Source organism: Rhincodon typus, chromosome 1 (genome assembly GCF_021869965.1).
Source record: "Rhincodon typus isolate 14 chromosome 1, sRhiTyp1.1, whole genome shotgun sequence".
Classification (NCBI taxonomy): Eukaryota; Metazoa; Chordata; class Chondrichthyes; order Orectolobiformes; family Rhincodontidae; genus Rhincodon; species Rhincodon typus.
Window position 1 is genome coordinate 53,523,788 of NC_063332.1, and position 14,742 is coordinate 53,538,529.

The window sequence follows — 14,742 nt, forward strand, 5'->3', positions numbered from 1 at the left end:
ACGACATAGGAAGCGAGAAGGATGAAGTTCTAAAGAGAGTATATAGGAAACTAGGCAGGAAGTTAAAAAGTAGGTCCTCAAGGGTAGAAATATATGGATCACTCCAGGTATGAGTGTAGGGATAGGAGGATAGAGCAGATGAATGCGTGGCTGACAAGCTGATGCAGGGAGAAGGATATGCATTTTTGGACCACTGGAATCTCTTCTGGGGTAGAAATGACCTGCATGAGGACAGGTTACACCTGAATTGGAAGAGTGCTAAATTGGGGGAAGGCTAATTACAATAATATTAGGCAGGAACTGAAGAATGTAGATTGGAGGCAGATGTTTGAGGGCAAATCAACATATGGTACATGGGAGGCTTTCAAGTGTAAGCTGCTGGGAACTCAGGACCAGCATGCTCCTGTAAGGATGAAGGACAAGTATGGCAAGTTTAGGGAACCTTGAATAATGATAGATATTGTGAGCCTAATCAAAAAGAAAAAGGAAGCATTTATCAAGGCTAGAAGGCTGGGCACACACGAAGCAAGGGTGGAAGAAAGGAAAGTCGGAAGAAACTTAAGCAAGGAGTCAGGAGGGCTAAAAGGGGTCATGAAAAGTCACTGGCCAACAAGATTAAGGAAAATCCCAAGGCTTTTTATTCATATATAAAGAGCAAGAGGGTAGCCAGGCAGAGGGTTGGCCCACCCAAGGACAGGGAAGGGAATTTGTGTGTGGGGCCAGAGGAACTGGGCAAAGTATTAAATGAGTACTTTGCGTCAGTATTCATCATAGAGAAGGACTTGGTGGATGATGAGTCTGGGGAAGGGTGTGTAGATAGTTTGGGTCATGTTGAGATCAAGAGGCAGGAGGTATTGGGGGTCTTGAAAAACATTAAGGTAGACAAGTCCCCAGGGCCTGATGGGATATACCCCAGAATACTGAGAGGTGCAAGGGAGGAAATTGCTGGGGCCTTAAGGGAAATCTTTGTATCCTCACTGGCTGCAGGGGAGGTCCCAGAGAATTGGAGAATTGCCAATTTTGTTCCTTTGTTTAAGAATGGTGGCAAGGATAATCCAGCAAATTACAGGCTGGTGAGCCTTACGTCAGTGGTAGGGAAATTATTGGAGAGGATTCTTCGAGACAGGATTTACTCCCACCTAGAAATCATGGGCATATTAGTGAGAGGCAGCATGGGTTTGTGAAGGGGAGGTCGTGTCTCACTAACCTGGTTGAGTTTTTTGAGGAAGTGACAAAGATGATCGATGAGGGTAGGGCAGTCGATGTTGTCTATTTGGACTTCAGTAAGGCCTTTGACAAGGTCCCTCGTGGCAGGCTGATACAGAAAGTAAAGTTGCACGGGGTCAGAGGTGAGCTTGCAAGATGGATTAAAAAAACCGGCTCGGTCATAGAAGATAGAGGGTAGTAGTGGAAGGGTGTGTTTCATGAACGAAGGGCTGTGACTGGTAGCGTTCCTTAGGGATCAGTGTTGGGACCTTTGCTGTTTGTAATATATATATAAATGTTTTGGAGGAGAATATAACTGGTCTGATTAGTAAGTTTGCCAATGACACAAAGGTTGGTAGAATTGCAGATAACAATGAGGACCGTCAAAGGATACAGCTGGATATAGATTGGTTGGTGACTTGGGCAGAGAGATGGCAGATGGAGTTTAATCTCGAAAAATGTGAGGTAATGCATTTTGGAAGGTCTAATCCAAATGGAAAACATACAGTAAGAATCCTTGAGAGTACTGATAGGCAGAGGGACACAGGTCACTGAAAATGGCAACGCAGGTGGAAAAAGACAGTGAACAAGGCATATGGCATGCTTGCCTTCATTGGCCGGGGCATCGAGTTTAAAAATTGGCAGGTAATGTTGCAGCTTTATCGAACCTTAGTTAGGCCGATTTGGAATATGGTATTCAATTCTGGTTGCCACACTACCAGAAGGATGTGGTGGCTTTGGAGAGGGCACAGAAAAGATTTACCAGGATGTCACCTGGTATGGAGGGCATTAGCTATGGAGGAGAGGTTGGAGAAACTTGGGTTGTTCTCACTGGAATGACAGAGTTGAGGGGCAACCTGATAGAGGTCTCCAAGATTATGAAGGGCTAGACAGAGTGGACAGTCAGAAGCGTTTTCCCCAGGGTGGAAGAGTCAGTTACCAGGGGCCATGAGTTTAAGGTGCGAGGGGGAAAGTTTAAAGGTGACGTACAAGGCAAGATTTTTTAAACAGAGGGTGGTAGGTGTCTGGAACTCACTGCCGGGGGAAGTAGTGGAAGCAGATACAATAGTGACTTATAAAGGGCGTCTTGACAAATATATGAATAGGATGGGAATAGAGGGATACGGTTCCTGGAAGGGTAGGGGGTTTTAGTTGTGATAGGCAGCATGTCATTGCAGGCTTGGAGGCCTGAAGGGCCTGTTCCTGTACTCTAATTTTCTTTGTTCTTTGTATGCTGGTGAGGAGATTTGCTAGAGCCAGTGAAGAGGATTTCAAGGAGTGGTGGGGGAAAATTTGCTGGGACCCAGAGAGACAGTGACAAAAGGGATCAGTCTGAGGCTGGTGCAGTTGGGAAAATGAGCAAATCAAATAGTCAAGGCAGGCAGGAGCAATGCAGAGAATGAGATAGGACTAATAAATTAACTGAAATTAAACTAATTAATTAAATTAAAGTGAAACTAAACTAAATTAAATTAAACATTTATTTCAATGCAACAGGCCTGACAGATAAGGCAGATGAACTCAAGGCATGGTTGGGAACATGGGACTGAGATACCACAGCTATTATAGAATGATGGCTCGGGGATGGACAGGACTGGTAGCTTAATGTTCCAGGGTATAGATGCTATAGGAAGGATAGAAAGGGGGGCAAGAGAGGAGGAGGGAGTGGCATTTTTGATTAAGGATACCATTACGGCTGTACTTAGGGAAGATATTCCTGGGAATACGTCCAGGGAAATTACTTTTCAGTTCCATCCAAATAAGAAAGGGATGATCACCTTATTAGGATTGTATTATAAATCCACCCTCAATCGTTAGCAGGAAATTGAGAAACAAATTGGTAAGGAGATCTCACTTATCTGCAAGAATAATAGGGTGGTAATGGTAGGGGAATTTAACTTTCCAAACATAGACTGGGACTGCCATAGCGTCAAGGGATCTGATGGAGAGGAATTTAAGTGTGTACAAGAAAATTTTCACATTCAATACATGGATGTACCTACTGGAGAAGGTGCCAAATTTGACCTGCTCTTGGGAAATAAGGCAAGTCAAGGCAAGTGACTGAGGTGTCAGTTGGGGAGCACTTTGGGGCCAGTAACCATAGTTCTATTAGTTTTAAAATAGTGATGGAAAAGGATCGACCTGATCTAAAAATTAAAGTTCGAAACTAGGGGAAGGCCAATTTTGACAGTATTAGGCAAGAAGTTTCAAAAGTTGATTGGGGGCAGATATCCGCAGGTAAAGAGGCGGCTGGAAAATGGAAAGCCGTCAAAAATGAGATAACAAGAGTCTGGAAACAGTATGTTCCTTTTGAGGTGAAGGGCAAGGCTGTAGGGAATGTTGGATGACTAGGGAAATTGAGGTTTTGGTCAAGAAAAAGAAGGAAGCATGTGTCAGGTATAGACAGCAGGGATTGAATGAATCCCAAGAAGAGTATAAAGGCAGCAGGAGTATACTCAAGAGGGAAATTAAGAGGGCAAAAGGGAGACATGAGATCGCTTTGGCAAATAGGGTTACGTAGAATCAAAGGATCTCTACAAATACATCAAGGACAAAAAAGTAACTAGGAAGAGAACAGGGTCCCTTAAAGATCAGCAAGGCCAGCTATGTGTGGAACTGCAGGAGATGGGGAAGATATTAAATGAGTACTTTGTATTAGCGTTTATTGTGGAAAAGGATATTGAAGCTAGAGAACTTGAGGAAATAAACAGCGATATCTTGAAAAGTGTCCACATTACAGAGGAAGAGGTGCTGGATGTCTTAAAATGCACAAAAAGTGGATAAATCCCTGGGACTAGATCATGTGTACCCTAGAACTTTGTGGGAAGCTAGGGAAGTGATTTTTAGACCCCTTGCTGAGATACTTGCATCATTGATAGCCAAAGGGGAGGTGCCAGAAGACTGGAGGCTGGCTAACGTGGTGCCATTATTTAAGGAAGCTGGAAAGGGCAAGCCAGCGAACTACAGACCAGTGAGCCTGATGTGAGTGGTGAGTAAGTTGTTAGAGGGAATTCTGAGGGATAGGATCTACATGTATTTCAAAAGGCAAGGACTGATTAGGGATAGTCAATATGGCTTTGTGTGTGGGAAATTGTGTCTTACTTGATTGAGTTTTTTTTGAAGAAGTGACAAATAGGACTGATGAAGCCAGAGCGGTAGATGTTGTCTATATGGACTTCAGTCAGGCATTCAACATGGTTCTGCATGGTAGACTGGTTAACAAGGTTAGATCACATGGAATATAGAGAGAACGAGGTATTTGGATACTGAACTGACTCGAAGGTGGAAGATACAGGGTGGTGGTAGAGGGTTGCTTTTCAGACTGGAGGCCTGTGACCAGCAGTGTGCTGCAAGGATCAGTGCTGGGTCTACGTTTTTTGTCATTTACATAAATGATTTAGATGTAAATATAGGAGGTATGGTTAGTAAGTTTGCAGATGACATCATAATTGGAGATGTAGTGGACAGCAAAGGAGGTTACCTCAGAGTACAATGGGACCTTGATCAGATAGACAAGTGGGCCAAGGAGTGGCGGATGGAGTTTAATTTAGATAAATGGGAGGTGCTGCATTTCGGAAAGGCAAATCAGGGCAGGACTTATACACTCGATGGTAAGGTTCTTGGGGACTGTTGCCAAACAAAGAGACCTTGGAGTGCAGGTTCATTGTTCCTTGCAAAAGGAGTTGTAGGTAGACAGGGTAGTGGAGGAGGAGTTTGGTACGCTTGCCTTTATTGGTCACTGCATTGAGTATAGGAATCGGGAGTTACGTTGCAGCTGTACAGACATTGGTTAGTCCACTTTTGGAATATTGCATTCAATTGTGGTCTCCCTGATGTGAGAAAGATGATGTTAAACTTGAAATAGTTCAGAATGGATTTACAAGGATGTTGCCAGGGTTGCAGGGTTTGAGCTTAGGGAGGGTTTGAATAGGCTTGGGGCTATTTTCCCTGGGGCGTCAGAGGCTGAGGGGTGATCTTACAGAGGTTTATAAAATCATTAAGGTTATGCATGGGCTGAATAGTCAAGGTTTATTCCCAAGCCTTGGGAGTCCAAAACTAGAAGGCATAGGTTTAAGGTGAGAGGGGAAAGATTTAAAAGGGACCCAAGGGGCAACTTTTACACACAAACGGTGCATATATGGAACAAGCTGTCAGAGAAAGTGGTGGAGACTAGCACAATTGTAATATTTAAAAGGCAACTGGATGGGTATGTGAATTGGAAGAGTTTAGAAGGATACGGGCCAAATGCTGGCAAATGGGACTAGATTAATTTGGGATACCTGGTCAGTATAGACGAGTTAGACCGAAGGGTCTGTTTCTGTGCTGTACATCTCTAGGACTCTAACTGCCCTCAACTGATTGCATTTTTTTTGCTGCCTGGATCCGAATACACTTTACCTGCATTGACTACTGCTAAAGAAAAAAAAATTACTTGTTAAATTTTCTACTTTGCTTTCAATTCAATTTTTTTCATGCCCTTGTCTCTCCCTACTTCAACAGCCTGCTTCAGCCCTATGACCTTCAAAGATCTGTGCTCCTTAATTCTGGATTCTTGTGCGTTTCTGATTTTTAATCACCCCACAATTAACCATCATGGCTCAACTGGCTCCAAACTCAAGTTCCCTCCTCAAATCTCTCCTTAAGACGCCTTTCATCAACTTTTCAAACATCTCTTTAGGTCTCAGATTTAAAAAAGATGCCATAAATTGTTGGTGGTAATACCAGCCAAAATAACTAGCTCTCTCTCCATGGATACCAGATTTTAAAATAAATTAAAAACTTGTGGCCACAGTGAATATTAGCAGTACACACACTGATTTCCCTTAAATTAGCAATAAATAATGAATGAAGTACAATCATGAGAATCTTTAATATTGTTTTAGTGCTGATAATCCATTGGAGCAAGACAAAAACAAAAGATTTTTCTGCTCTATTAGTGGTAACATGGTTTTCCAGACAGAAATAGCTTGACAAGAGTTATTAAGTATATTAGGAAAAATTACAAATGGTTCAGGCAATTCCAGGTTAATTTGTAGTGTCGTTTACACCTTCCAAATGTTATTTTAATGCACAACGTCTAACAAGATATCTGAAGTGATTGTAATGAGGTTAGCCAGGTGGACATCATAGAATATGAGTTCCCTGATTGGGGCTGTTAATCTGGTTCAAATCAGGAAACCCTGGCTGATAAGTAAGAACAGGAGTGTCAGAGGTTCTGTTTCCTCTGAGAGCTGGCTCTAAGGGAGCTGGATCAGTGTCAAGGACTCTACACATGTAAATAAAGGGTGTTTTGATTTTTGGATACTGGCCTCTGTGGAGTTATTTAAATATCTGTGGTTAAAAATAGCTTGGGCAAGTTTTTCGACATGATGCCAGTCTTCAGACCAGAGGGAAGGGACATTGCAGGTGAATGTGTAATTTTACTAGAATTTTTTTTCAAAAAAATTCATACATGAGACATGGACATCATTGGCTGGGCATACCGTTCATTGTCCAAGGTGGTGGCGGGCTGCCTTCTTGAACCACTGCAGTCCACCTGCTGTAGGCAGATCCACAATGCTGTTAAGGAGGGATTTCCAGAAATTTGACAACAATGTTACAGCACAGAAAGCCACTTGGCCCATCATGTCTGCACCAGCTCCCTGAATAAGCAATTCAGTTATGCCATTCTCTTGGCTTCTCCCTTAATGCTACATCTCTCTCTTTTCCAATATTAGCCCAATTCATTTTTGAAAGCTTCAATTTCCACTCTCAGACAACGTATTCCAGACCTTAACTCCACTTACTGCATGAAAAAGTTTTTCCTCATGTCACCTTTACTCCTTTTACCAATTAAAGTAAATCTGTACCACTTGTTTCAACTGTGACAAGATAGAGAACATCTTGTCCATATCCAATCCATCCAGAACCATCGTTACCTTGAACACCTCCGTCAGGTTTTCTCTCAGCCTTCTCTTGTCCATGGAAAAAGTCCCAACATTCTCCAATCTATCCTCATGACTGAAGCTCCTCATTCCTGGAACTATTCAATAGAATCCTGTCTGCACTGTCTCTAATGTCTTCACTTCTTTCCTAAAGTTCAATGTCCAGAACAGGACGGAATGCTAAGGGCAAACTAATGTCTTTAAAAAAAAAAGCCAAGCACCTTGCTCACAAATAAAAAGTGTTAAATTTGTTTACGTGTTCTTTGGATAAGGGTGTCACTTGCTAGGCTAACATTATTGCCCACACCTAACTGTCCAGAGGGCAGTTAAACGTCAACCACATTGCTGGGGTCTGGAGTCTTACGCAGGCCGGACCAGGCAAAGACGGGCAATAAATGCAGATCTAACCAGTGATGCCCTCATCCTATGAACAAATATAAAAAGAAAAAAAAAAATTACTTACAGACAGCCTATGCAGTACATGAACTACCTCCTGTTTCACTGTTGCCTGGGCAGCACCTTATTCCTTGGTCGAGATGAGTGCAACATATTAACTTAAGACCTCAGTTATGTTCTGTACTTCCATGTGTAAATCCCTTTTTGGTCCCTATAAGCCTAATCCTCCTTTTACCAGCCATTTACTATTTATATGCCTATAGAAGACTTTGGGGAAATCCCTTTCTATGTTGGCTACCAGTCTTTTTTCATGCTTCCTCCTTGCTTCTCTTATTTGCTTTTCCACCCCCCTCCTAAACCTTCTATATTCAGACTGGCTCAATTATATTTTCTACTTGGGATCCATTATAAACACAGATTTTTTTCTTCTTTGTCTTAATTTCTACCTTTTTTGTCACCAAGTGAGCTCTGGCTTCATTTGCCCAATGTTTCCCTTTTGAGGGTAAGTACATCAATGTTTACATTCATGATCTAGACATGCATGCAGGAGGTTTGATCAGTAAGCTTGCAGATGACAGAATTGGTGTAGTAAATAGTGAGGAGAAAAGCTTTTGACTTGAGGCTGTTATAGACAGGCTGATCAGATAGGCAAAACAATGGCAAATGGAACGTAAACTTGAGAAGTGAGGGGTGATATGTTTTGGGAGCGCTAACAAGGCAATGGAATTGTAGGACACTAGGAAGTATAGAGGATCGGAGACATTAGTGTGCACATCCATAGATCCTTGAAGGCAACCTAAAAAGGTAGATAAGACTGTTAAGGTGGCCTACAGATATTTGCCTTCATTAGTTAAGTCATTGAATACAACAGCAAGGAGTTTATAATGGAGCTGTACAAGATCATAGATAGGCCATAGCTGGAGTCCTGCGTGCAGTTCTGATTGCCACATTATAATGAAATTACATTCTCCCTAAACAGAGTGCAGAGGGAATGCACCAGGATGTTGCCTGACATTGGTCTGAAAAGAGACGAGTTAGTCTGGGAATGCTTTCCTTACAGCAGAGGAAGCTGATGGGGAATCTGAATGAGGTGTATAACATTATGAGGGACGTAGAAAGAATGTCTTCCCCTTAGTGAAGTGATCAATAACCAGAGAACAGATTTAAGAACAAGGGCAGGAGGTGTAGAGGGGACTTAAATTTTTTTTCACCCAGAGGATGGTGGATGCAATGCTACTATGGCTTTACAGGGTGTATTTTGTCCTGTCTTTTTATGAAGAGGGTTTGAAACAGAGGCATCGAGTGGTCTGCCCAAAGACAATAAAGTAAACAGCTTGCGAGGCCTTCAAGTTCTTTCTCTTACAAGTTGGAACAATAGAAGCAGCTGGAATAGGTGGGGTCAAGCTCCCACAGAACCAGGATTTTTAGTTTTAGCTTTCAGCAGTTGCTGTGGTCTTGAAGCTGGATGTGGAAGCTCCTATTCCTCCCTCTGTTACAGCTAAAAGGTGGGGTCCTCTTCCTGATGCTAGAATTGTGTGCGAGATAATCTATTTTACTGAATTTGCCTTGGCCAAGGGTGTGTTTACGGGATGTTACTATGTTGGAACATTTGCTGTTTAGTAGTTAAAGAATCGATCATTCTGTTAAATTTTCCAATAGAGTTGTTATCCAATCCTTTTTTTTGTTTGTATTTTAACAATAGTGTATGAATAAATTATGTTTTGCTTCAAATCTGGTAGTGTGACCAATCTAATTGCATCCAGAATGCAATGCCTGGCACTTGCCTTTAAAATAAGAAAAAGTTACGGTCTCCTTGGCATGTTTTGAGGGGGTTTGGTCTGGTCTGGTCCATAACAGTGGGTATATGGAACTCACTGTCAGAAAGGGTGGCACCAGTTGACATTTCAGGTAGTATTCAGATGAACACTTGAAATGCCATAGGATATTAGGCTGTGGGCCATTGTGTTGGAAAACGGGACTAAAGAAGATAGGTGCTTGATGACTAGCACAGACATGGGTCGAAGGGCCTCTTTGCATGTGCTAAAACACTATGACTCTGCACCTTGATAGTGTCTATAAGGTATTACTAATTTGAAGGAAGCCAATTGTTCAACTACAATTTCACCTGTTAAACTTCAGCTCTAGCTTATTTTGCACACATCTGCTCTTAATCCAGTTTAGTTTGTTTTCTCCCAGTTACTTATTGCTTCTGTGGATTGTTCTGCATCCCTTTCCATTACTAAGCTAAATCTTATGGTACAAAGATCATTGTCCACTAAAATGTTCCCCAAGTGACACGTGTTTCATGTGACTCACCACGTGGTTCCAAGAATTAGATCTAACAATGGTTCCTTTCCTATTGGACTGTAAACATACCGCTACAGATTTTTTTCTTAATGCACTCAAATACACTGCTTGTGTGTCCTTCACACAAGCGGTATCTGAAACAGAATTCAGATAATTTAAGTGCTCTATTATGACTATGCTATGACTTCTGCAGCTCTCAAATTTCAGGACACTAGGAAATGATCGAACTAATGTTAGTCTAACTGCTGTTGTGGGAGATGTTTGAAATCAACAATTAAGACAGTGACTCAGAATGAATTAAAGCCAATATGACCTTTTTAAAAGGGTAGGATTTCTCTCATCATATTAATTACATATTTTTTGAGGAAATATCATCATAGCCATTTGGTTGTTTATTTACATGGACCACAATAAAAAAATACTGTTAGCAAACGAAATAGTGCAAGGATAATGGGAATTCACTCAATCTTGAAAGAAATTAAGATTCCACAGGACCTGTGCTGAGTCTCATTAACATTTATTGCTGATGTCGATTTCTCAACCGAAAGTCATATGTTTGCCAATGAAACAAACATTTATAGGGAGCAGGTTAGTATCCTTGCTGGTCTTATATGAAGGTTCCAGCACTCAAATCCAACTATCAAATTCAGCATCAGTGAAGCCTTTATTATAGTGAAAGAAATGGAAGTTTAGCGCAGTCTTTCTGGCAGGCTTATTTCCTTGCAATAATCATTTCTTTGAACTCCATTCAGGTTTCAAAATGATTCATTACTTGCATATCCAACTTGGTAGGTTAAATTGATTATCTCAGTCCTAACATGAAAATTGTGAATCAGTAGGAGTCTTTACCAGAGGGGGCTGTTGAGCCTGGGTCATTGTATTTCAGCTTTGAATATAATAGAGTTTTAATCAGTAAGGGAATCATGGGTTATGGGGAAACTACAAGACAGGGAGTTGAAGATTGTCAGATCAACCATGATCTCATTGGAAACTCTGTGTGCTGAGTGGTCTACTTCTGTTTCAATGTGTTATTTTCTTATGAGCCCCGATTAAGTATTTGAGTGTACATTTGGAAACACTTTAAAAGAGAAAGCAAATCTAGTAAGTTATTATAGTTTCATTTAGCCTTTTTTTTTTAAAATGGCTGTCTCCTCAGAAAAAAGTGCAGGACATCATATCAGAAAAAATGGCTGCCAATACCACTGAAGAGCTGATCTATTGAGGTGGGTGAAAGCAAAATATTTGCTCCACAATGTCTGAAAACAGAAAAATAACGCACAAGGCTAACAGTAGTTTACTGAACCAGTTCAGTCAGCATCAGGAAGCACTGACTGAGACATACAACTTTAATGCAATGTATTCAAATGGTGGTTCACGTACTTAAAATTACATGAACGAATGATTCTTTATAGTGCATTCAACCAAATCAGCAAGATTTTAAGTAGGAACATATGTATAGAACAAGGATTAACAAAACTATTTGGTAGAATAGTGAGAATTCAAGAATGCTTTAGTTCATCCAACTTTTAAAATCTAAATTATTGAGCAAAGAGACATTTAAATACAAATCCAAAGTATCTAAACAAGACTGAGGTTTTGCTCCAAAATAAGGAAACTTCCCAACAGATTGGTCAAGTGACTGAATCAAACTTTTCAGATCATGACTCAGAATCCTCTATCATCATCCCGGAATATGCCATACATTGCTTCCTCCCCAACCCTGCCCAACATCAGACCTACCAGAGGTAGTAGAGTTGGTAGTGATGATTTAAGATATGCAGCTACCCAGATGTCTCCTCGTAGGTTTCACACAGCAGGCTCCTTTAAATGAGCGGTCCATGATCATATGCAGCAAGACAAGGACAGCAACCAGACTGGAGCTGATAACATTTGTCACACAAGTGCTGTGCAATGACCAACTCCACCAGAGAATCTAGTCAACACCATTTGGCTTTCAAAGGCATAACCACTAACAATGACCTAAGGGTTACCACTGTTTTCAAACTGAACTTGGCCAGCTATATAAATACGACTGCTAAAAAGCCGAGAAGCTTAAAATTTCCACAGCAAATAACACCACCTTCTCAAATCCTGTTTACAATCTACAAGGCACAAGTCAGGAATTTGATCAAATACTGGATAGGTGCAGCCCCAACCTCGATGACTTGGCATCCTGTTTGATCAGCACGCAGCTACTACCATAACCATCCACTTCCGTCACCATTGATGTACTACGGCAGCAGTATACACCATCCGCAAGGTGCACTGCAGCAACTCACCAAGGCTTCTTTAAAAAGCATCTTCCAAGCCCGTGAATCTGTACCACATAGAAGGACAAAGGCAGCACGTGCATGGGAACACCACCACCAGCAAATCCCTCTCCAAGCCACACACCTTCTTGATTTGGAACTATCGCCATTCGTTCTCTGTTGCTGGATCAAAATCCTGGCATTCCCTTCCTTGCCACTGAGAAATAAATCACATAGATACAAAGGGACAAGAGCCTTTAGCCTCATGAACATTTTCCCATTTGTTTAAAAATTCATTTGTGGGACGTGGATGTTGCTGGCTGGCCAGCACTTATTGCCTGTCCCTAGTTGCCCTTGAGAAGGTGGTAGTGAGCTGCCTTCTTGAGCCGCTGCAGTCCATCTGCTGTGGGTTGACATACAGTGCCATTAAAGGAGGGAATTCCAGGATTTTGACCCAGCGACAATGAAGGAACGGCAATATATTTCCAAGTCAGGATGTTGAGTGGTTTGGAGGGGGATCTTGAAGACGGTGGTGTTCTCATGTACATGCTGCTCTTGTCCTTTTAGGTGGAAGTGGTTGTAGATTTGAAAGGTGCTGTCTGAGGATCTTTGGTGAATTTCTGCAATGCATCTTGTAGATAGTACACACTGCTGCTACTGAGCCTTGCTGATGGAGGGAGTGGATGCTTGTGGATGTAGTGCCAATTAAGTGGGCTGTTTGGTCCTGGATGGTGTCGAGCTTCTTGAGTGTTGTTGGGGCTTCACTCATCCAGGCAAGTGGTGTGTATTCCATCACACTCCTGACTTGTGCCTTGTAGATGGTGGACAGGCTTTGGGGACTCAGGTGGTGAGTTACTCTCTTTCCACTCAATGAGATCACAGTTGATCTACAATCTAACGTCTACTTCTCTTTAACCTATATCTCTAAATACCTTTAGCAAACAAATGTTTATCAATATCAGCATAAATTAACAACTGATGTTAAATCAGTTCTTCTTTGTAGGGGAGATTTCTAAACTTGTCACCCTTTATTAGATTTGTAGAGATATTTACAGTGCTAAAGGTGGTTATTCAGCCCATATCAGTTGCCGGAGGAGCAAGCTAGCCAGTCCCACTCACCCCTCAATCCTCATGGCACTGCAAATGTATTTCCTTCAAATGGCTATCCAATTTCCTTTTGATATCACTAACCGATTCCAAACACCCACATGGACACCAATAGGACATCCAGGACCAGGAAAGTGCAGCAGGGTCTCACAGTGGTCAGCCCTCGGATTGTATTGTCTTTAATTTCATTATTTTCTCCGTTAGTTTAATCTAACAAATAGTCATTTAGTCAGAGTCTACATCTCCAAATCAATTTTTTTTTAAGAAAGGTAGGATATTAGTGGACTAAACAATGTAGAATCTCAAATGGTTCTTAACACTCTTCCTTTAAAGTATGACACTTTCTTAAATTGGGTTTCACTATCAAAATTGCTTACATGACTGACAATGGAGTTTTTTTTTTCAAATTCAGTCAATGACAATCCAGTGAACCTTGAAGCCAAGCTCTCAAGAAATTTAAACAAAAATAATAATTTGTTCCCTGATATGGAACATAAACTACAGTCGAAGTGTGGAGAGCATAGGATTTTTAGCTCCTCCCCTACTCCAACATTTTCTCTCAGAGCAGAGGGTTACTGTTGGAGCTTTTATCATTAAAAGCATACTGCTTATCACTACAGAAAACAGAGAGACTTGGTGGGGGAGGGTGGAGATTGGAAGGTGAAAGATGCTCCCATGGTATTTCTTTGTAGAAAGAGATCACAGGGAAAAGCCAATCAATGTACTGCAGCAATTCACCGTGTGACATCTCGTAAATGAGGTAAGGTGGAAGTAAAACACTAATGTCACTGGGCTAGCATTCTGGGACCTTGAGCTATTGTTCGGGGGACATGGATTCAAATCCTTCCATGTCAGGCAGCAAAATGCACGTTCGATAAAAATATGGAATTAAAAAGCTGACAAATAGCAATTACTGAATCACTGTTGATTGTTATAAAGAAAAGCCCCATCTGCTTCACATATATCCTTTAGGAAAGGAAATCTACCATTGTTATAGGGTCTGCCCTATATGTGACTCCAGACCCATGACAATATGGCTGAATCCGAATTGCCTTTGGGCAATTAAGGATAGGCAATAAATTCTGGCCAAAGAAGCTACATTCCAATAATGAATATATTGTATACTCATGTGAACTGGTTGCCAATAAGATGGGTGGCTAGAACTCTGTTGAACTGAACTGCTGTCCTGGATGATGTCAAGTTTCTCTGGTGTTGTCTTAGCTGCACCAAAAGATGTACAGGTTAGGTGGATTGACCATGCTAAAATTGCCCGTAGTGTCCAGGGGTGTGCAAGTTAGGTGGATTAGACATGGGAAATGCCAGGCTATGGGGAAAGGGAAGGAGAATGGGTCTGGGTGGGATGGTCTTCGGAGGGGCGGTGTGGACTCGTTGGGCCGAATGGCCTGTTTCCACACTGTAGGGATTCTATGACTAAAGAAAATTCAGCCGATGCCTACTCATAAGTCTCACTAGTAAAATTGGGCACATTACAAGTGCAGACAGGAAGTTTATAACGGAGAACAAGGAAGTGGAAGAAAAAAAAACAGTTGCTG

The 14,742-nt window shown here is 41.6% G+C and overlaps 1 protein-coding gene across 1 annotated transcript in view; it reads right to left on the reverse strand.

Annotated features, from left to right (window-relative positions):
- stoml2 (stomatin (EPB72)-like 2) overlaps positions 1–7,118 on the reverse strand; it is a 36,002-nt gene extending 28,884 nt beyond the window's left edge. Inside the window, exon 1 of the mRNA XM_048595421.1 lies at positions 7,056–7,118. Within this exon, the coding sequence (XP_048451378.1) occupies positions 7,056–7,118 (63 nt within the window). The remainder of the gene's footprint in view (positions 1–7,055) is intronic.
- Between the last annotated feature and the right edge of the window lie 7,624 nt (positions 7,119–14,742).